We start from the raw sequence: 24,022 nt of genomic DNA on the forward strand, positions 1-24,022 counted from the left end.
AATCAAGCCCACAAAGAGTTAACAAGCAAAGCTTACCTATTATTCTCCTGTTGAAGTAATCTGGCAGCATTCTTTCACACACAGCAACCAGCAGCCAAAACGCCTCCTCTTCTTTGGCATACAGAAGTAGAACAGAAGTAAGGATGTTCATTGCCTGGGAAAACACAAGTGAGGACAAGAGAGTCCTGCTTTATTTCAGCAGTCAATTATCCTGTTATTCAGGTGACAAGCATCAGCTGGAGGGAAACATAATCCAATCTACTGGGGAAGTAACCTTATTTAAAGTATCAGCAATAAAGACTGCTTATCATCCAACACTGCTGGAGGAGAATGACAGCTCGATCTACGTCTCTGATCAGTAAAGCTGTTGCATTAAAGCACCAAATACTGTATGTCCAAGCAGAAAACGCTAACATACATGGATTGTGCATTTCATGACAGCTTCACCTGTAATACATCTTAAAGAACTGTACAATCAAAGCATTTATTTGAAAAAGTACTAAAGTGTATTTGCTCTCTTTCAGAGATATCCCTGCCTAAATGCAGAGTTAAATAGAAGAGATCAGCAGCACCACGTAGATGTATTTAAGCTCTTTATTGCATAAAGATAAAGCCCAGGGACAGCGACAGACGCTGTTTCGGAGGCAAACTCCGTCCTCAAGCTGTATAGGCTCATTCACTGGAGTGAGCCTATACAGCTTGAGGAAGGAGTTTGCCTCCGAAACAGCGTCTGTCGCTGTCCCTGGGCTTTATCTTTATGCAATAAAGAGCTTAAATACATCTACGTGGTGCTGCTGATCTCTTCTACTTATGCTTTGGGAGCTGCTGGACTACAGCGCCATATCAGCTTAGCACACGGATACCCTCACTAGGGTGCCTATCGACTGTGGTGTAACATAAATGCAGAGTTATACATGTCAAAAAGGCAAGTGAAGCATCTTTCTCTATATACGGCTATTACCTCTATGAGGTAAGATGCCAATTCACAAGAGAAGAGCGTTATACTCGACTTGCAGAGGCTGCTTGAAAAACAAACTGCTCCTCTTTGCCCACCTGGAGTGTGAAAATGCCCATTAGCTGTAACATTTTGAGTCAATGATAGTATTTTCCATCAGACTAATCAGATCGTATTGCAGGAAGACCAAGCAGCTGATGGGCTTAATTAATGTTGAACAATCACATTATCAATCGTTTCCTTAAAACGGACCTGAACTCAGAAGTCTTCTTTGCTCTAAAAGATACACAACAGCATAATAACCTTCAGGCCCGGTTCACATCTGCGTTTTTTTGTGAAGCCGGCTGTACGGATCCAGCCATCAGGATCAGGTAAAAACTGTCAGTTTTTACAGTCAGTGTGCTATTTGTTTCTGTGACTGCAAAACATTCTGTTTCCGTTCCATTGAGCGAAATGGTCCGGAAAATTGGGTCCTTCTGCATTTTTTTTTTTGTCCGTTCAGCAGAACGAACAATGGAACCATACGGCCGGTTGCGTTGCCAAAAGCTAGTGTGAACAGAGCTTTAAACGAAAAAACATTTCTTTTTGACAGCTGATACAAATCCTAAAATAAATCTGCACGGTTTCTATTTCTACTGATTCATGGAAGCAGTCATATTGTTATCATCCAGTGCTTTCAAATGGGCTTATCTGCCTATGGCAGTCATGTGACACAGGGTAGAGATAAATTACATCTTGTGATTAGACACAAATTAGGGGGAATTAGACTGTCTAAACTCTAAATACATACAAGGTTCATTCTCTCTGTTTTCCTTCTGTCCTGTGCACAGTTCAGGTCCACTTTAAAGGAAACTTGAGATGACTGCTATGGGGCTATTTATACTCACCTGGGACTTCCTCCAGCCCTATGAAGATCGTGAGCTCCCTCGCTATCCACCCTGGTATCTACTGCAGTGGTGGTACAATAGCAGAACGCTCCCAGCCACCAGAGGGCAATGGGGGCGCACGCAAGGCTGGGTCACGCAGGTGCAGAACAACACGACTGGTCCAGACTTTAGAAGATATTGGAGGCAATCCTGAGACAACAGAGCGGCCGGGGAGGGACGCCACGGTCCTCATGGGGCTGAGGAAAGCCCCAGGTAAGTATAAATTAGCCACAATGTACCATTTCAGGTACACTTGAAAGAAATGATTGTTGTGCCCAATACATTTTCTCATTGATATGATCATACCTGTTGGAGATATGATCGCAAGTGATTCCACAAGAGCAACCTCGTTTTCCTGAAATAGCCATTGCTGAGCCTGCAGCATTTTTGGAGCAATTATGTTTCAATTCCAATACAAAGTATGGGATCACTGCAAAATCACTTTTCAAATGCTATACAAAGCGATTTTGCAGCGCTTTTACTATTCCAAAACCACTTACTCTACCCATAAACACTTCCTAATCACTGTACTAATTACTAAATTAGCATTAAAAATCACTTGAAAGTCACCAGAAATCACTCCGGAAAAAAACACTGCAAAAATCGCTACAAAAGCACTGACTGCAGACACCAATACTTGCTGCAATTAAAGCACTGCACATCCTGTTTAAAGAAAACCCGAGGTGAGAGGGATATGGAGGCTGTCATATTTATTTCCTTGCAAATAATGCCAGGTAGCCCTCTTGAACTTCTGGCATAAGTAGTATCTGAGTCAAAACCCTGAAACAAGCATATGGCTAGCCCAGTAAAACCTGAGTCAGAGTACCTAATCGTGCTTGTTCAGGGTCTAGGCTTAAAGTATTAGAGACACAGGATCAGGAGGACTGCCAGGGAACTGCTATTATTTAAAAAAAATTATGGCAGCCTCCATGTCCCACTCACCTCAGGTTCCCTTTAAGCAAACAGAACACAAGCTAATTCCCTGCATAGCACATCATCATGAAACAGAGTTTGTATATAAAAAAGAGCTCACCTGACAGTATCCGATTTTGGGGTTCCTGTAGGCATATGCAGTCAACACTCTCCTTAGTGCAGATATCCCGGTATCACTCTGGAATGCTGGATGTTCCGGAAGTGATCTGCGCAAATCTCGCTCAATTTCATCAGTAGCCAATGTGCATGTACCCAGAGACTTTTCCACAATTTCTGTGTAGTAGCCTGGGTTAGCTGCCATGTCATTTACAGCACCTGCCAATTAGTAATAGCATAACTAATTATTATAATGTATTGATGAGAACGTATTTCTGATTACTGTAAGCCATTACACATTGCAGTGAATGGGCTGGCCCATGCATGGATTACTGAATGAGCCAAAAAGCTAATTTATAAATGGGTATTTGTTGGCTGCATTCAGTAATGTTTCTCAGCCACACAAATGTTTGATGACCTCTAATCAGTAAAAGCCGTTTTCCACAAGCTGTGATCGGTTTCAAAGAGTGGATCGCAGCCGTTTTGTCGATTGCTAGAGCACTGAGATTTAGGGCCTGTTTCCACTACACGCGGATTTTGGATGCAGAAAACTGACTCCAATGAAAGCCTATGGGAAATCCGCATCAGAAAAATTGTATTTAGTGGAAACAGGCACAGGGGCATTCATTGGAGTCAGTTTTTCTGCATCCAGAATCCGCGTGGAGTGGAAACAGGCCCTTACATGTAAATTGCGGTGCTCATTTCTCACTAGTGAACATCGATTTTCAATCACCAGTTTGCGTGATTCTCGTTGCGATCACGCTCTGTTCCCAACAGCTACGGCACAAACGGCAGCCAGTGGAAATTGATGCTTGCGCAATCACAATTAAAATGAGCCCTTAGGGCCCTTTTCCCCTAGCAATCGCTAGCGTTCGCGCTAAACGCTAGCGATTGCTGAATCGCAAGTGCAGGAAACTTCCCGGCGATTGCGTTCACGATTTTGCTATGCAATGCACTGCATAGCAAAATAGCGGCAAAGATCGCTCCGTGGTGCGAACGCGTTTGAGTCTAAAACTAATCGCGGTAGTGTAAATTACCTACCGCGATTCCTATGTTAAAAAGCAAACCGTAGCGATTTCAAAATCACTAGCGGTTTGCGATTTTGCGATTCAGCATCGCAAATGCCGCTAGTGGAAAAGGGCCCTTAGAGTCATACTACAGTCAGACTGCAGTCCCACTTCAGAAAAATGGCATACAGAGCCTATGAATATTTACCTTGCAGTAAGTAAAAAAGATCACAGGCAAGTAGAATTGGAACTTTACATACATGTTTATTCCAGCCTGTTATCTGCCACTTCAGGGCCCCTTCACAGTTTTTCTGTGTTAAACTAGAGTTGGTATTCGAATGTGGGATCCTGAATTCAGAAACCCGATTTATGTCAAACACCGCACTTCAGCTCCCAGGCTAGTGGACAGGGACATGGGGAGGTCACTCACCCTGCGTTTTATGTTACTCTGATGCTTTTTGGAAGGAGGAAGCATTGGAGTTGCGAGATGCATGACATGGACCACAATCCTGTGACACTGTCCACTAGCCTGTGTGCTAAAGTGCGGTGATCAGCTTAATTCAGGGTTACAAATCAGGATCCTAAATTCAAACACCAACACAAGCTAAAACATTAAAAATACTTAACGCTGGGTAAAGACTAGATGTTTATTTGCAAAGACTGCTGGGTTTCTTAAGAAGAAAGCCTGGTATTTTCTGCTAACCGAGAGCCATATTTTCAAAGGCTGAAATAAACAGTCCCTCTCATTTACTTTGCTTATAGGACAGTATGCATCCTTAGATACAAAAGTGTTTATTCCTACTATACACATTTAAATTAAAGTCAAAATTCAGATACAATAATTAAAGGGGAACTTCAGCCTAAACAAACATACTGTTATTAAGTTACATTAGTTATGTTAATTAGAATAGATAGGTAATATCATCTTTTACCCACCCTGTTTTAAAAGAACAGGCAAATGTTTGTGATTCATGGGGGCTGCCATCTTTGTCATGAGGGCAGCCATCTTTTTGGTTGAAAGGAGGTGACAGGGAGCATGAGACACAGTTCCAACTGTCCTGTGTCCTGATAACCCCTCCCAGCTGCACGCACTAGGCTTCAAATGTCAAATTCAAAATGTAAAAAAAAAAAAAAAATTGCACCAAAACAGCTGAATGAGAACAACATGAGAACTGCCAGGGCAGTTTTCTTCTGTGCAGCTAAAAATGAGGCTTGTATAAGAGAAACAAAGTTCTGATGCTGTGAAACTGTTAAAGAAACACCAAGCCTTTTCAGTGCTGCTGAGTCGATTTTTAGTCTGAAGGTTCACTTTAAGTTCTGGACACGGTAGATCCAAGTTAGAATGTCCTTAAGTTTTTACTGCTGTCAGTGGGATTATAGTTCCAGATACTAAACCCTATATGGGCATCCATGGCTTTAATATTAAGGAGCATCTTCATTGTCTAACAAACAATGTAGCTGCCCAATGCTGCTGCTCTGCCGCTAATACTTACAGTAAATCACAGGCACAGAATGAGCATACAGATCAGCGGGGAGGGTTCTGTGTGAGAATATTGTTCGGTTAAGTTGTCATTAAAATATCTGTATTATTTACTGATAATTTCCTACAGTAGTTTACACTTTTAAAATGTAGAATATCGGTAAAGTTTACCGAGATTCTACTAGCTGAAATTGGGCACCCACATTTCCTCATGCCCTTTTTTCATGCACACGTGTCACGAGCTAGAATTGAAGGACATGAATAAAATGTAATTCTTCTCCAGTCTACCAAAAAAAAACAATGTGTATTTACTTTCTCTGTCCAGGGTATGAAGTGAAGGAAATTCTCTATACAATTACAGATGCAATGCAAAACTGCAATATACATTTTGATTAATTCAGTTGGGCTTTGAAAGAATTTGAACATTTACCTGAGAAAAGTAGCCAAAGCTCCCCTCTCAAAGTCTCTGGGATGCCCTTGACTACTAAATTCCGAGTCCTTCTGGTGCGAAACATGCTAATACCACGGCCACACTCTGCAAACAGGATATTCCAAGACTGCTCTTTCATCTTCTCTTTCAGCTGCAGAAATATGATCTACTTTAATTCTTGTTAGTGATGTAAGTGCCCATACATTACTCCATTTTGCAGGCTGATTGACCTTTAGATCCAATAATTTTAGTGAATCGGAGGAGAATCAATACCGCTACATGGCCACCCAATCTTTTGATTGACTTCCCTCTAAAATCGGTCAAATGGATCCATTGTGAATACCTAATACTGTGGCACATCTGGCTAGCTATGCTGGGTCAGGGGGCTACTAAATACTGGGGGCACATCTGTCTAGACTGGGGAGGTGGCTACATAATACTGATGGCATATCTGGCTATCTATACTGGGTTTGAGTGGGCTACCTAATACTCGGCTCACATACTGGGGATGGGGCTAACTGGCTATCTATACTGGGAGAACATCTGGTTATTTATACTGGGGAGGAGGGCTACCTGCTGCATTCCACCACCCCCGCCTCAGATTATACTCAAGCCAATCACGTTTTTCTGGTTTCTTATGTAGAACTAGGTTTCTTGGTTTGTAGTGGAATTGGCTTATACTCTAGTATATACGACACTCACGGTAGTAATGCAATGAATAAGTTGCTAGTCTTCCATACCATTACTGGATCAAGATTCTCTGCATCCTGAGGATGAAAAACCGTCATCAGCGCTTCTGTGCTCACAGTTTTACTGGTGCCTTTTGGACCAACCATAGGATGTTCTTCTAGAAATACTGCTGCATTGGCATACTCACTGTACGCCTGAAAAAAAAAAATCACAAAGTGTGAAGAAAATAAATAAATACATGACAGCTTATGCTGGTCTACTAGCTGTAAAATGTTGGGAGCTCTGTTAAAAAAATAAAGTACAACTTTCCCTTATATTGATCTTGCAATCAATTGCAAAATCAAGGCATTACAGTGAAGGAAAATGAGATTTTGAACTTCCCCAATTTTGGGCATGTGCAATTTCTTCTCTCCTGTGCCACCCCATCTGCTTTCTACTCAAGGGACTTTACCTTTATCTAAACAATTTCTCTGTCTCTTCTGTGCCTGTTGTAAGGCTTTGAACACATGCTAGAGTGAGCTTGGCTGAGGAAGCCATCTTAACCTAGAATCAAACTTGTGTACGGGAATCCAAATAGGTTGCTTACTAAGAGTATTTTTATAACATTTTTAATATCTCAGAGCTGGAAGGATCAGGAGGTGATAGCGGCAGTTTCGAAGAAAATAGGCCACTGGGGCTTTGCCAAAACAGGATGGTGGTGGCCGAGTTTCATAGCTCTAATGATCTATGGGCGGTGGGTGAGTTACTGCCGCTGACACCTGCCAATCCTGCAGCTCTGAGATAGACCTTTACGTTAAAGGATTAAAAAAAGTACTCTTCAAGATATGGCAAGTTAGATCTGTAAGCGGCAACAATGACCAAGCACACTGTTCCCCATCTCATTTCTCCTGTTGAAAGCCATTTCATTGTGCATTGCGCCGATATCCTTCCTCCGCCCTCAATAGCATAAGAATTCTTTGCTTGGCTATAGCCGAAGGACGAGTCTGTATAAGCACAAGTTCGGAAACGTTGCCCTAGCAATATGGGCCTGATCCTTATAGATGACATGTATTAAAATGGTGTGTACATAGCTGAACGCTCAGAACTGAAGGTAGAACATACCAACTCCACTCTGATTGTGTCCTTACCCAGATTCAAACTGGGGACCCAGCACTGCAAGTGTGCTATCCATTGCGCCACAAAAATATTTTACATTATTGATAATAATAAAAACAAAGCAAAATAAAAGTTCCTCTACTTTTAAATGGACTCCGAGCAGTGCAGAAACTATGGAAAGATGCATATCGTTTTAAAGATCTCTTTCTCCTCTTTCTGGCTACACCTAAATCGTCGCCCTACACCTTTTAGTTTTCTCTATTTTCACGATTGAAATTGCGGTCGTGGCAATTTCAATCGTGAAAATAGCGAAAACTAAAAGGCGTAGGGCGGCGGTTTATATATCATTGGAAAGAGAGCTTTAAAATTATATGCATCTTTCCATAGTTTCTGCACTGCTCGGAGTCCCTTTAACCTCTTAAAGGGAACCAGAGAGGATGAAGTATACATACCTGGGGCTTCCTCCAGCCCCATACGCACGGATCGCTCCCACGCCGCCGTCCTATGCTGCTTGGATCCACCGGTACCGGGTCCCGTCATTGCCGCGAGTCGGCCAGTCGGCCGGCGGACGCGGCCAATTCTCCGCATCACAGGGGCTCTCTCCATACAGTTACGCATGTGGCTGCCTACTGCGCAGCCGCATGCGTACGGGTATGGAGGGAGCCCCAGTGATGCGGACAATTGGCCGCGTCCGCCGGAAATGACGGGCCCGGTACAGGCGGATCCAGGAAGTGGAGGATGGCGGCGTGGAAGCGATCCAGGCTTATGTGGCTGGAAGAAGCCACAGGTATGTATAAAATCATTTTCTATTTTGGCTGGCCATTCCTCTCTGGTTCCCTTTAATGACCAGCTGAAGACAAAAGTTTATTTCACGTATTTCGAGACAGCTCTGGTAGCATGGTATAATCACACAAAAGCTTACAATACATTTCAATCTTCAGTTAGTCATTGCATGTTATAACTCCCAGCAACTTTAATTATTTTTGGGTTGAGAGGAACAGAATTTGTCTTAGTCATGAAACATCACTCTATATTCCACTTGTACTCATGAATCTGTCAGAAGCTGCTGTTTGGGAGGTGTGAAGCACTTTGGTATGCTTGAAGTGCGTATATCACACTCACATGTCTATGCATTGGCAGTCTGAGATGAAAGGCTCAAGACATGCTTGAAATGAAGCTGAATATCACTACAGGAAATTACATTACAGAAAGCTTTGTTAGAGCAAGGATTGTAGTGAGTTTACTTGACTGATATGGGAAATAATAAAGCACATATACAAGAAGTGCTATTATAAGGGCTGGGGTCCACTAAAAATCATGAACCACAATTGAAATCACTTAAAGAGGAACTGTAGTGAACATGACATAATGACAGCTTGTAGGTGCTCTGACAGCAGACTGGCGGCTGACACAGGTCCCTAGGAGGCCAGGAAAAAAAGTAAAAACTACTGCTTTGCTTATCTTGTGTTATAAATGCACACATCCATAAATAGGTTACCTCTGCATAAGCTGCATGCTGAGGGCTTGTTACTGCACATTTGGACCTCAGTCTTGCCACCAGGGAATCAAAGTCTCGAACATCTGTGAAGCGGAATATATTCTTTCCTTTGGTGCTAATAGTGACAGCCCTTGATAATGCATCTGACTTTTCTATACCAATAATCTAAAAAGGAATAAAAAGTAACGTAAGTAAACACAAGGCACTCTAGCAGAGTACAGAAGAGGCACACACTTGAATTAATGTATGCATGGATAGCTTGTATACCAGAGGGGGGTTCTTTTCCGAGACCCAAGAAAGTATATAGTTGCCTTAAAGTGGACCCGAACGCTTGAGCCGGACAGAAGGGAAACATAGAAAAATGCCTGTTTAATTACCCCTCATCTGTGACAAATCACAAATGTTTTTTCTTTAAGGGTGATTATGCTGTTGCTTATATTTTAGAGCAGAGAGGAAGTTCTGCATTCAGGTTCGCTTTAAGGTGCATATGCACAGTCTACCCAACACAAGAATTGGTGTCTCCCGAGATCGTTTAAAAATCCAGAACACGAGATCACAGCGGTCCTGAGCTCATTCTCTTCCTTACTCTCCAGCTCTTGGCCCCCGAACTGTCCAGTGAGAGATTGAGTTATGATACCTTTGCGCAACAGCTGTTGTGCATGAGTACGCACCCTTATGTTTGAGTGTTTTCTAGTATCTGTGACTGCAGGAGCAGGGTTTTTCTCTATACTAGCGATTATATAAAAGCGATTTATTGTGAGTTATTACTAAAATATTAACAGTGATCACACGCTAACTTTCAAAGCTTTCACAGGTGGAAAACAAACAATGAAACAGACATGTATGAGCTCCCCAATGGCAATAAACAGGAACCATGCTTCCAGCACCCTATCAAGATTCTAGTACAGAATATACCGGTAAGTGTACATTACCTCTCGTAATGGAATGACGGTGCTATAGAGACTCCCATCATGGCTAGCAAAGCAGATATAGTTCTCTGAAACGCACATCTTCCCCACTGTATTCATATGGCTAAAGGGGATCCACAGGTAACATTCATGTACCTCCTTCAATGTCTCTTGCTTCGGGAGTCTGAAGTAGGTAGTGAAACGTTCACTGTGTGCACGGCTTTCCAGACCTCTAGTGGGGAGAACAAACCAGCATGTTCATTTCCAAACTTGTCTAATCATAAACACCAAAGGCTTTTATTTCAGTGAGGACAGGCTGGCCCCCAGTAGCATTCCACATTTCACAAGAGTGAGATGCTCACATATGAGCTAAAATTGTACCTAGTAGTTTTGTTAATATACCATATTTGTTTACTTTCTACTCCCTAACCTGGGCCAGAATCATACTACTGGCACAGGAATTTAAAGGATTAAAAGAGAAAGAACTGAGGGGTAGTCAGTTTTTGTGGAGAAAATTTAGCAATACACGATTAGTCAAAACAATAAAAGTTGCTTCATGGGAAATCAGTAGCCACCTACACACCCCGAGCCCAGCTCCTGCAATACAGAGATAAAGCAATAAGACTGAGGTGCAAAAACATCAGCCAGAGAAGTCTATTACCAGCTGTTTATTCCTACGTAAGTACTGGAATAAAAATCTGGGGTGAGCCATACAGCAAAGGGTGTATTTACAGTAAGTAGGAATGGTCAGTGAGACTGCAAATAATTCCTACTCGAATGCATTATGGTATTGGACAATCAAATGCACTTCCTGTCTATTTTAATTTGCCAAATTCCAGACTACATACAATTTCTATTAAATGTGCATGCACCTTTGCATTTGCTTCTCATTGTACATCTGGAATAGTTGGTAGTATGTAAAAACTGAGTATTTTGAATATTGGTAATGGTTTATACAATGTCCGAATAAAAGTGGAATAAACATTAACCTGCTGAGCGGTCTGGACGAGCTCAGCTCGTCCAACACCGCCAGAGGCTGCCGCTCAGGCCCTGCTGGGCCGATTTCAATGAAATAAAAAGCAGCACACGCAGCCGGCACTTTGCCAGCCGCGTGTGCTGCCTGATCGCCGCTGCAGCGCGGCGATCCGCCGCGTGCAGCGGCGAAAGAGGGTCCCCCCAGCCGCCCGAGCCCAGCGTAGCCGGAACAAACAGTTCCGGCCAGCGCTAAGGGCTGGATCGGAGGCGGCAGACGTCAGGACGTCGGCTGACGTCCATGACGTCACTCCGCTCGTCGCTATGGCGACGATGTAAGCAAAACAAGGAAGGCCGCTCATTGCGGCCTTCCTTGTTTATTCTGGGCGCCGGAGGCGATCGGAAGAACGCCTCCGGAGCGCCCTCTAGTGGGCTTTCATGCAGCCAACTTTCAGTTGGCTGCATGAAATAGTTTTTTTTTTATTTAAAAAAAACCCTCCCGCAGCCACCCTGGCGATTTAATCAGAACGCCAGGGTGGTTAACCACTTCGCATCCAGACCTTGTTCCCCCCTTATGGAACAGAGCAGTTTTTACATTTAAGCTATGTCCCTATTTAATCAGCAATAACTTTATTCCTATTTATGACACCTAAATAAAATATTTTTTTTTTCATGAAAAATGGCATTTTTGCCCTCAAACAATTCTGTTTTTTATGCATTTTAATGTGAAAAAGAGGAAAAAATAGAAAAAACCCACATTTCTTTACTGTAGATAAAAAACAAAAATTTTGTTCGGCTATTTCTACCGCTTATCACAAAACTTAGATTATGTTCCAGTACAGTTTACGGTGAAGATATTTGATTCTGAAATAATGGTACAGTCTGCATTTTTCACTATGAACTGAGAAAATAAAAGTATTTTTAATGGTAAAAATCAAACTTATTGGTTCAGGGAACATATATTCCCTTTCGCCAATTAGTGCTGCATCAGATAGTGCTGGAAGTGTAGACAGAAACAATCCCAATCCTGCACAGTAATGCTTTAGCTTCAAGACGTATATCTACGTCCTCGTGTCTTACATGAAGTCACAGAGGATGCAGATATACTGTAGTGGTGGTTAAAGTGGTTAATAATGTTATCAGAATGTGAATAATGAACTTTACATCGATCTGTTACAAGAATGGGAGTCACAATTGTTCCTTTCTAAATGCAGAAATGTATAATATTAAATAAATTGCTCAAAGAGTATCTAGCTTAAAAATTAAAAGACCCAGGATAATATACTTGTCATTAATATTTACCTTTTGGTAATCTGTTGAGGGTCGTTCAATATGGGATCATTTTCAAAGGTTTCCTTATCGAAAAGCCTTCTAATAGCATAGCTGGCCAGCTGTTCCATAAGAAGGAATGTCTCATTGATGTGTAAGAACATTGAGAAATAATAGTCCTCTCCCTGAGAGCAGACATGGATACTCTCTGTGAGCAGAACGTTGGAGGTCTTCTCCAGCCTGGAGATCTCATCCCATGCGATGATCAGCTTAACTGAAGTAATACCAGAAACATACTTTCACAACTTACTTTTTTTGTATTACATAACTAAATGCTGTTAACATGATTTGTTTTAGAAAAATATGAGTTATTTGCTCATCAGACAAGATATTAAACTTCACATATTGCTGAACTGGCAGAGGCAAAATACAAATATCAGGCTACATGGCCACATATGTATCATTTTCTATGAGATAAGCCACGTCCAAATGTAAATACATGCACATATTTGAACAGATAACAAAAAATAAAAATACAATGATAGCAGCCATGTTTTCTGCTCCCCACACCAGCCATAGAACAAGGTGCAGATGTGTCATTCTTAAACTGTAGGCTTCTCCTCACAAGTGATGCCTGCAAGTTCTGTGGGAATAGACCAGACAGGCTAGCCTAGCCTTCACTCTTGATATGTTTCAGCAAGCCATGTCCCTCGTTTACACTTTTTCCTTCTTTGGCCCACTTAAGAGAGGTAAAACTAGAAGACCTCACAAGACCTGCCATTTGGAAGTTGCTGTGACCCTGCTATCTAGTCTTCACAATCTGACATCTGTCAAATTCAGCTGCTTAACATATCAGGGTCTCCTTTGTCACACTTTTCATTTCAAAAAGTACCACATATTGATATCAACTTACACAGCTTGAAAAAGGTCTGGTGACTGAAACATCGGAGCTATCGCTGCTGGATAGATGATGCTCATGCTGCTTTTAAATCAATAAATGAGCGTTATATACACTTCTGATGGTGCTGACTCAACTGTGGAAGATGTTCTGCAGTGTCTGAGTGTGCAGAGACACTGGGAGTCATAGCACATCACACAATCCCCCCCTTGGGTGCTTGCTATACAGGTAGTCCTCGGTTAACGAACGAGATAGGGACTGTAGGCTTGTTCTTAACCTGAATCCGTCCTTAAGTCGAGCCAGCGCCGATTTAAATGTTTTTAAGTATATTTACATTGCTCTAAAGACGCCATGTGTGTGTGAGGAGGTGAGCAGACACATACCGCACACCTCCCGTGCCCTGGCGTCACCCTCTGCCTCTGCAAAACACCTTTGTATCATTACACAGATCCGCGCCCTCTGACCCGGATACTATACTGCGATGCGCATGTGCAGTATGCCGGGTCGCCTCCTGGCCTGTGTCAGAGGATGTGGATCTGTGTAATGATAAGGAGGTGTTTTGCAATGGCAGAGGGTGACGCCAGGGCACGGGAGGTGTGCGGTATGTATCTGCTCACTTCCCCACACACACATGGCATCTTTAGAGCAATGTATATGTACTTAAAAACATTTAAATCGGCGCAATCCAGCAGTCGCGGTGACGTCATCGACGGGGCGGAGCAATCGTCGGGCCGTTCGTAAAGCGGGCGTAAGTAACCCGAGGACTACCTGTACACTGAAGATTTTACCTTTACCGGTGTTTACAGAAGCAACGTACCATGCATTGCACAAAACCTCATTATGCTGTCAATGTGTGCATTGTATGCATAACGTGTGTTGCACTATGCATGTTACATTGCTTGCATAAAGGTCAGTAAAATTGACATGCACTGTGTGTATACTGTACATCAATTTTGAGTACTCACCCTCAGCTCCCAGGAGGAAGGAGTAGAAACTTAAGAAGTTGGTGCTGAGGTAGAGCCATCCCTGGCAAGGCACTCTTCCCCTCCAGTAACTGCAGGAGTAATAGGTCACCAGCTTCTCCTGGTCTGGCAGGCCAAAACATTTCTCAAACTTCAGTAAGGCTTCTCTAAACTTTTCAGGATCCTCCTCTTTTACAAAGGAGCCTTTTCCTTCTTCAGCTATGAGTCCCTTAAAACAAAAAGCAAAAAAATACCTGAATAGTTACTGTATTCTAATGTCCATTATTATCTTCTCTAATTTTACTATAAAATATGTTTAGGTTTTCTTGCCCAAAGAAATCAGACACAGGCTTGCAAGAGAGTGAAAAGGCGGCATGGCTGCTGCTGCTGCTGCTAAGAACAAAGTTGTTTTGTTGAAATATTTGTATGGACTAAGGCAGGGAACACACTTGACTGTTTTCGTGTGCGTTTTATGCACAGAAAATCTGAGAACTCATGTTAATCAATGGTCCAGTTCACACTCAATGTGTTTTTCGTGCGCAGAAAAAAACCTGACATTCTGTATCATGATTCTGCACATGATTCTGCACTGTAAAAAACCTGTGCGGGGTTTGAACCCTCTATAACAGTATTTATAGATTGATGGTATACCTTGAAATGAATCAGAGCACTCAGTATATGATTTTATATAAAAAATTGTATTTGCTTATCATACAGCATATATACAAAATATGAACAGTTCCATGTAGCGTTTCCTTACAGTATTCCATCTTAACATAGCCTTTATAGCCAAGCGATCAATCTTATAAGTACATTCAAAAAAGAATCTAACAGTTGCGTTATGTAAAACAAGATCAAAAGTAGTCTCATCTGTATCAGTAGCTGTGTATCTAGTAGCTGTGTAAAACTTGTACTAATCTTCTTAAAGAAAAAGCATAAAAATAGCTTCTAAAAAAAACAACTTCTTGCTAACATCTTAACAGAACTTAATGCTGAAAAATTAATAAAGTAAATCACCAGAATATTAAGCATATAACCCATTCTCTGTCATCTCTTCAGCATCTAGAACCACTTGTGGGAAGGTAGCTTCTGCCTCGTGTGTCTTCTTAGGAGATTGGAAGGCGAGTGCAAACTATGAGCTTTCAGCTCCTACTTTTATAGTGATTGGATGCAATATGGCTGCCTAATTTGGAATTTCCCCTAAATCTCTGGTTCTGATTGGCTGAAACTTCTGTGCGTCAAACGCTATCATGTTTTGAATACTGTAAATAGTTGATATTTAAAATATGCGCATTTTTCTGCATAGAAACACACTTAGGGCTTGATTCACAAAGCTGTAAAAACTGTTATCATGGTTGCGCTAGTATTTTGTGCGCAATATAACGTGCATAAAGGTTTTCACGCACAAACATGAATTTTCGTGCAAAAATGGTCAAGTTTGCGAGCAAAAATTCAAGATTGGGTGCAAAAACCATTATGCGCATTATAGCGCACTCAACACGCTACAGCGACCGTGATAACAGTTATCACGGCTTTGTAAATCAAGCCCTTGGTGTGTAGAAAACGTTCACAGAAAAATGCGTGCAGAAAACTGAAAGACAAGTGTGTTACCTGCCTAACTGATTTCAAAATCCACCCAGATACCATTTTCTGGCCAATTTGTCTTTATTATGTGCCCAATAGTCGCCCTGTCAGGTTCAGCTACATCTGCTGCTGTGTGCTCTCTCCCTTGGTCCCGATATCCCTGAATTGCTGCACACTGGCACAAGTTAAAAAGGTTTTCTAATACTTACTCTGATCTTGCCCTGAACAAAACTGGTGATATCGTCACTGGAGTCAAATACTGACAAAGTCTTCATAACATTCTGCTCCAGCCACTGCCAATGCTTTAAAATCTCATCACGGCTTGCTCCTACAAGGAAAAGACATGGCTGTCAGAAATCACAAAAAATGAGGGGGATATCTGTCTGCTGCGGAGAAAAATAAGGACAAGTAAAGCGGCATGTTTTGGCAAGCTGTAATTACAAAGAGGTGTAGCTGGAGAAATACAAGCATTATACATGGGGTATCACTTTCTCTCTCAATTTGAATAGATGTAAAAAAAAGTACTTAAAGGACCACGATCGTGAAAAATGTTCCAATTTAAAATGACTGTGTACACATAGTACTTATAACAAGTACATTTCTCACAGATGCACTATGAATTACTTTTCTCCCATGTGCTTAAAAAGAAGAAGAGAATCGAGAGCCCAATATGGTGCAGTATTGTCAGGTAAAATGAAGAGTTCAATACAATTTTATGTATATATATATATATATATATATATATATATATATATATATATATATATATATATATATATATATATATATATATACTCACAAACACGGGTTACCCATAGGCAACCACTTTAAATGCAGGTGGGGATGGGGAGCATTAGGACCTGACCCCACTCAGGTTAAGAAGTCGCTCTCTGTAGATAGTAGATGGGGATGCACCCCTCCACCCAGGGTGGACTAGAAGATCCGCAAAAACTCTGTATACAGAGGCGCCAGAGTAGAGTAAAACTTTTTAAAAACCGCTTAAAAGGAGAGGGGGATGTAAAGGTGGACTTACCTCCCTCTTACAAAAAAAGAAAACTCACTTGAGTCTCAATAAAACAGAATTGTCAAATAATTTATTCAACTCCACAAATGCGACGCGTTTCGCGGGCGTGACCCCGCTTCCTCAGGCAAAAATAGGAGCACAACTCAGTGGGTCAAGCAATAGGTGAGGCGCTCAAACCTATTGCTTGACCCACTGAGTTGTGCTCCCATTTTTGCCTGAGGAAGCGAAACGCGTCGCATTAACATCCCCCTCTCCTTTTAAGCGGTTTTTAAAATGTTTTACTCTACTCTGGCGCCTCTGTGTACCGAGTTTTTGCTGATCTACTTTTCTCCCATGTTCCAATGTCCAAGTGCCAAAATACTGTAAAAAAGAGTAGACAAGCTAACCAACATCCTTGTACTGATCTTTTCCAAGAATTGCTTATGTGCAGAATAGAGGAGATGCCGCGAATCCCCCACGATGAGATGGACTAGTCCATAACCTGTCAGATTTTTACTGCCTACTTTAAGCGACAGGAACACAGGAGAAAAGCAGTTTATAATCTGGAAGAAATGTACTTCTTACAGGTTATGTACACCTGTACAGTAAACACCCCCCCCCCCCCCCCCCCGGTATCCGTTACAGGCGGGGAATGCTCGATGTCAGATACATATGCTTGCCGGTTGCTTGAACTGCCACTAGAATTACACTAAAAATACCATGCTTAATACAGTATAAATTTTGTTAAAACAGAAGGTATGTGCAATAATTCAGCTTTAGGGCCTTTTCACGCGTTAAATAACGGCCACGGCGCTCGTTGCTCAAGTTCTATCCATTCACATAAATGGACAGCGTTCAGTGCCATTGTTTATCATCATGTTCTCACAAATGATGTGCTCAATCCCATAGTTTCCCATCTCCTTGTTTATCACCGCTTTAGCACGCTGCTTCCATGTCCCCCTGTTGGGGTTAAAAATTGACACATTTGCAAGATGACAGGAAGTGCTGGCAAAGGTTGTCAAATGCTTTCCGGCCCGCTAGCAGAAAAGCATTTCAGCGAAACACCGCGTGACGCACATGTGAAGTGGCCCTAAAGTGAGAAAGAAACATCTCCCATGATGCATCACTGTTGAATATGTAAATCATGGGAGATCTTTCAAGCTGGATTATTGCAAATACCTTCTGTTTTCAGAAGACATTTATTCTGAATGTACAAGGTCTGAATGTGAGGAACAGTGAGGTTCCCTTTCCCTAATCTCAGCCCTGAGATTTACATGCAAATCACGTGGCTGTTTTTCCACCAGTGCGATTTGATTTTTTCTAAATTGCCAGCAGGCTAATGCAGGTGCATTTGCGTTCCTATACTTCGTGTAGGAGTGCCGGAACATTTCACAGCAATCACATCGTTATGCAATTTCCCTTCAGATTTCGGGTTGAATCGATAATTTTAGACAGGTCTGATCCGATTTCCAATCATTTTTCCGATCACATCTGTATAAAATCAATCAGGAAAACAATCTGAAATCAGGGGCAGTTATCAGTAAAATAAACATTACATTAACACTTGGTAAAAAAAAGGGCAGAAGTGAAGTCACTTTTGGCATCGCACGAAAACAGTAAAGATGGAAACCAACATATTATTTTTTGTTCTTATCACGTCTCGTAAATCTGACAGTGACCACTAAAAACAACAGGAGAGGTAAGCTAAATAAAGGAGTTCTTATTGGATGATTTATTGTTTCAGTTAATATGGAGTATTATCCCACTTGAATAACAGAACATAAAGCACTTAGGTTAGCACTAATGTGCTACAAATGCACCAATAAAAGAGGTTATAGCTAAACTGAACAAACCAAACCCATCTCCAATATGCAGTGACCTCAGGGATGTGCTAATGCTCAATTTTTAAAGGTAACATCCTTGGAATGATCATGTATAGTGGATTCCCAGGGCAGAGAGATACAATAGCTATGCAGTGATGCATTGCCATCTCCACCAGTTCCATCCGCCTTTACTATTGTTGTGACCGGTGCTGACTGGAGAATATAAGTAGCAGCTCTCTAGGGTTTATTTCTGCTTATGAATTATATATACCCTCTCCATTTACACAAGGATTGCTTTCTTGAAACAAGTGCAGGTAAAATTTTGTATAAATGTAAACAATGCAATTCTATTTTAAACAATGAAAGCTGATATAATTAGCCTTCATGTACATCATTTTGACCCCTCTTTTGACTTTGAAGAAGTGAAAGTTTGGACCTGCTTTTACTAATAAAGCCATGCTTGCAAGCACAGCTGAAATTGCACAGGAAAGTCGCAAAGAGTCAGTAATAATAGATAAAACACAGCTTGTGGTAGATCAGGTAAACTATCAATGCCTTTCAGATATTGTTTATCTGGTTAAAGCTAGCCATACATCTAGAGATAATGGGCATATTAGACCAAGAGACAAATCTCTCTCTAATCTAATCTGAATAGAGAGAGATCTGTCGGTTGCCCATATACAACAGACTCAGTCCCAGTCAATTTCATGCTGCAGTCTATCCAGAATCGGCCTTGTGACACTGCATCCGCCGCTTCATCAGGCTCCCTCCTCCATTCATACATGTAACCCACGTGTTTGCCGGCCTTCCCGTGGACGCGTGTGACGTCCCACATTACTCGGCAATCATGTTGGGTGCTTGTACGGACAGAGGACGCCAGCAGCGACCACGGACAAGTATTGTATAGTGCACTGGTCAACGGGGGAGGCACATTGGGCATTAGAGGGGGACAGTGCTGGGGGTTTCGTCACTAGTGCCGATATTGCTTGCCGTTACCGCCGCTCCCCGATCGACCACGATGGCCTGACATCTTTCAGCATGTCTGATTGACTTGCTCAGACCAAAATTGGTTGCATCGTCAATCAGGCATGCACTTGGCAGCACCAATTTTCATCCGCTTCGATAATAATTATCAAATTGGATGGTCAATCGGCCGCCAAGTCCATAGATGCATGGGCACCTTAAAGAGAATCTGTATTGTTAAAATCGCACAAAAGTAAACATACCAGTGTGTTAGGAGACATCTCCTATTACCCTCTGTCACAATTTCGCCGCTCCTCGCCGCATTAAAAGTGGTTGAAAACAGTTTTAAAAAGTTTGTTTATAAACAAACAAAATGGCCACCAAAACAGGAAGTAGGTTGATGTACAGTATGTCCACACATAGAAAATACATCCATACACAAGCAGGCTGTATACAGCATTCCTTTTGAATCTCAAGAGATCATTTGTGTGTTTCTTGTCCCCTGCATCTCTCATGCACTGAAGTTTCAGGCTGCTCGTTTCTTCCTGCAAACAGCTTTGCCCTTGTCTGTAATTCCTCAGTATGTGAAAGCCCAGCCAGCTCAGAGGACGATTTATCCAGCTTGTAAAAGATAACAGAGAAGAGAGAAGCTGCCCTAATCTAAATAACACACAGGCAGTGTGCATAGAGGGGCCTGGAAGGGGGAGTTCATAGCAGAACCACAACACTGAAGAACTTGGCAGCCTTCCAGACACAGGCCGACAAGTCTGACAGGGGAAAGATACATTGATTTATTACAGAGACTGTGATAGTAGAAAGTGCTGCAGTAAGCCAGAACACATTAGAATAGCTTTTGAAACTTGTAGGATGATAAAAAACAGGATGCAATTTTTGTTACGGAGTCTCTTTAAGCGTTTTTTAGCAGTAGATTTTACATTTGAAACGTGACAGCATTAACCAGTTGCAAAGAACCATCCCTTGTCGTATTGTGGAAGGGGGGTGGGGTTGGGAAAGTTTGTTTTATATACAGCATTTTTTTTACATAGGTGCTCAGACCCCTTTAAGTGAAACCTGCATTTTAAATCTTGATGAAGTAACATATCTCAGGGAATCCTTGTAGCAGTACAAAATTTCAGCCTGTTTAGTATCAAATCTCCCTGAATCCATTTCAGAGAGCAAACTGCTATGGGGCAAATTCACTAAACAGTAACATTTACAGGAGCACACAGTGCATATAAAGTTTACCAGTTTACCAGTGTTTACACAGACTAGGTAGGTATAGGGCATTACAAAAATATCGCAAATCATGTACACAACATGCACATTACAGGAATAACATGTGTTAGGCCATTTATGTAACACTTATTATGCATGCAGCTCTGTAGAATGAATAGCCTACAATAGCTTTCGTAGTAATGGGGCTTCTAGGAGTACGTATAACATGTTGAATTGTGTGCCCTGGGTAACCCTGATAGTTAAAATATCAGTACTGTACAGTCCTAGCCAAAACTTTTGAGACTGTCAAAAATATTTGAAATTAGAAAAGTTGGTGCTTAAGTTTTTGTAATAGCAATTTGCATATACTGCAGAATCTTATGAAGAGTGTTCAGATGAATGGCATAGTCCTTATTTGCCGTGAAAATTAACTGAATCCCCCAAAAAAAACCTTTCCATTGCATTTCATTGCTGTCATGAAAGGACCTGCTGAGCTCATTTCAGTAATCGTCTTAACTCAGGTGAGAATGTTGACGAGCACAAGGCTGGACATCATTATGTCAGGCTGATTGGGTTAGAGTGGCAGACTTGACATGTTAAAAGGAGAGTGATGCTTGAAATCATTGAGCTTCCACTGTTAACCACAGTGACCAGCAAAGAAACGCATGCAGCCATCATTGCGTTGCATAAAAATGGCTTCACAGGCAAGGATATTGTGGCTACTAAGATTGCGTCTAAATCAACAATTTATAGGATCATCAAGAACTTCCAAGGAAAGAGGTTCAATTCTTGTTCATAAGGCTTCAGGGTGTCCAAGAAAGTCCAGCAAGCGCCAGAATCGTCTCCTAAAGAGGATTCAGCTGCGGGATCGGAGTGCAACCAGTGCAGAGGTTGCTCAGGAATGGCAGCAGGCAGGTGTGAGCAAATCTGCATGCACAGTGAGGCGAAGACTTTTGGAAGATGGCCTGGTGTCAAGAAGGGCAGCACAGAAGCCACTTCTCTCCCAAAAAAACATCAGGGACAGATTAATCTTCTGCAGAAAGTATGGTGAATGGACTGCTGAGGACTGGGGCAAAGTCATATTCTCCGATGAAGCCCCTTTCCGATTGTTTGGGGCATCTGGAAAAAGGCTTGTCAGGAGAAGAAAAGGTGAGCGCTACCATCAGTCCTGTGTCATGCCAACAGTAAAGCATCCTGAGACCATTCATGTGTGGGGTTGCTTATTATCAAAGGGAGTGTGCTCACTCACAATTTTGCCAAAAAACACAACCATGAATAAAGAATGGTACCAAAACACCCTCCAACAGCAACTTCTTCCAACAATCCAACAACAGTTTGGTAAAGAACAATGCATTTTCCAGCATGATAAAGCACCGTGTCATAAGGCAAAAGTGATAACTAAGTGGCCCGGGGGACCAAAATGTTGAAATTTTGGGTCCATGGCCTGGAAACTCCCCAGATCTTAATCCCATTGAGAACTTGTGGTTATACTTCCTGCAACCACTCAATGATTTCTGTTTATCAATTAAAAATAAATAAATCAGCCAAGTACAATACTGTGACATTTTATTTTTATTCTACCTAGCAATCACTTTTCCCTCTATATTGTTGTCAGATTACATACCAAAGCATGAAATCGATTCAAAACCTGTGGAGGCGCTGCTGCAGCCACCTGCCTTGCCCCCCCTTTTGGGCTCCCCCGGCAAGCAGCAAGAATGCCAACTGTCTGCTGGCGCAAGTCCCCGAGGTCTGTGCTGTCACTTATTCTAGCGTATTCCTCCGTGTCCTCTTAACTTCATGTCCCGTCCTGTGGCAAGCTGAAGTTCAAAGAGTAGAGGGCGCTGTACAGTTCAGCTTGTCACAGGATGGGACAGGAAGTGAAGAGGACATGAAGAAGGCCAGCTATGCCGAGTCGGTCTTTGCCAAATTGAACACTGATACCGACACACACCCGACCCGCTGACAATTAAATTTCCACCTGGACCGATCGACTGAATCAATGTCATTGGTCAAGGTTTGCGTTAACGATTACAGTGAATGAATCTGCTGTATATTGACAGGAAGTTGTACTAGTGTATGGGTACCTTAACATATAATTATTATTATTATACATACAATTTATTCAGGTTGATAATCCATCACACACACCATACGATTCTAGGTAAAGTTGGTCTGAATTTACCAACACGTCCAATCTCAAAAAAAAAAAAATCGAGAAACGCTGAAAATTTGATCAGATTTCTCAGTTGAATAAAAAAAAAGTTCAATTTTACTGTACAACCGATCCTTTTCATCAAATTGTGGTAAAATCAAACAGAAGGGGACACACATGAGGAGGACAGAAGGGGACAAACTGGGGACACAGGAGGACACATGGACACAGAAGGACGTCAATCGGGGGAGAACATGTACATGAACATGGATGCACGAGGTTTAGTAAATACTTTTTCCCCTTTGTTTTGGTTCTATAAACTTAGGTGCGTCTTATATTCCAGAGCGTCTTATATGGTGGAAGATACGGTAAGTCCCTTACAAAAACCTTGTGGTTCTGAATGTGGAACTACAACCATAATGTGGTACCATAAGCTGCTCACATTCTTGCTCACACAAAGCTGAACAATTGCAAACACCTACTGTTTTGATAAGGTAAATTTAAATTGTACTTATGGTAATATACATCTTAAACCATGCTGAGACAAGCAGTAGCTGAAAGTAAACTAAACAATATGGTAGAATATGAGTAACACCCCCCTACGGACACAAGAAATGCGACAGCAGCAGTATCCTCCCACACACTCCTAGAGAGAAGGTTTCCACAGCCAGCAGGACTGGAGGCTGTATTGTGTGGGAGAGTTCAGCAGGGAAATGGCCTGCACAAGAGCTAGGAATTAACTATTTCTTCCATGAAAGCATCCCAGCACAAGTCCTGCAGCTGTAATCAATTCCCCTGAAAGAAAGATGTGAGTGGCTGGCATGACACACTCTACATGCAATAAATGATTCAGTATATTCTCCTTTTGCTTCCTTCTTTCAGAAAGGTCATGCCAAGAGCACACATTAAGGTATCAGCAGCTGCATTCACAACAGGGGAGTGTACAGAATATTAAGCCGCTCCTCCATGCTCTGTACTGGAAAGACCTGTCACACAATGCTCATTACAGTGTTCTCCCTCAAACTTGGCAAGTCAAAAAAACATGATTGGGGTTAATGCATAGTGTGGAACCTTTGCAATAAGAGAAGCCTCTTTCCCTGTACTGCCATACACACTGCTACGCTGCCATACACACACTGTTACGCTGCCATACACACACTGTT

General features: G+C 41.9%; 1 protein-coding gene across 3 annotated transcripts in view; it reads right to left on the bottom strand.

Annotated features, from left to right (window-relative positions):
- TBC1D8B (TBC1 domain family member 8B) overlaps window positions 1–24,022 on the bottom strand; it is a 93,018-nt gene that overhangs the window by 53,100 nt on the left and 15,896 nt on the right. For all 3 annotated transcript variants that reach the window (XR_011023580.1, XM_068251046.1, XM_068251047.1), the window contains exons 3-11: window positions 15,913–16,031; window positions 14,123–14,348; window positions 12,293–12,533; window positions 10,043–10,250; window positions 9,111–9,275; window positions 6,568–6,711; window positions 5,828–5,978; window positions 2,915–3,129; window positions 37–154 (exon numbers count right to left, since the gene is read on the bottom strand). Coding sequence is in view for 2 of the 3 variants with exons in the window: in XM_068251046.1 (XP_068107147.1) it covers window positions 37–154; window positions 2,915–3,129; window positions 5,828–5,978; window positions 6,568–6,711; window positions 9,111–9,275; window positions 10,043–10,250; window positions 12,293–12,533; window positions 14,123–14,348; window positions 15,913–16,031 (1,587 nt within the window). In the remaining variant the exon portion in view is untranslated. The remainder of the gene's footprint in view (window positions 1–36; window positions 155–2,914; window positions 3,130–5,827; window positions 5,979–6,567; window positions 6,712–9,110; window positions 9,276–10,042; window positions 10,251–12,292; window positions 12,534–14,122; window positions 14,349–15,912; window positions 16,032–24,022) is intronic.

The sequence above is a fragment of the Hyperolius riggenbachi genome, chromosome 8 (assembly GCF_040937935.1).
Source record: "Hyperolius riggenbachi isolate aHypRig1 chromosome 8, aHypRig1.pri, whole genome shotgun sequence".
NCBI classification, from domain to species: Eukaryota; Metazoa; Chordata; class Amphibia; order Anura; family Hyperoliidae; genus Hyperolius; species Hyperolius riggenbachi.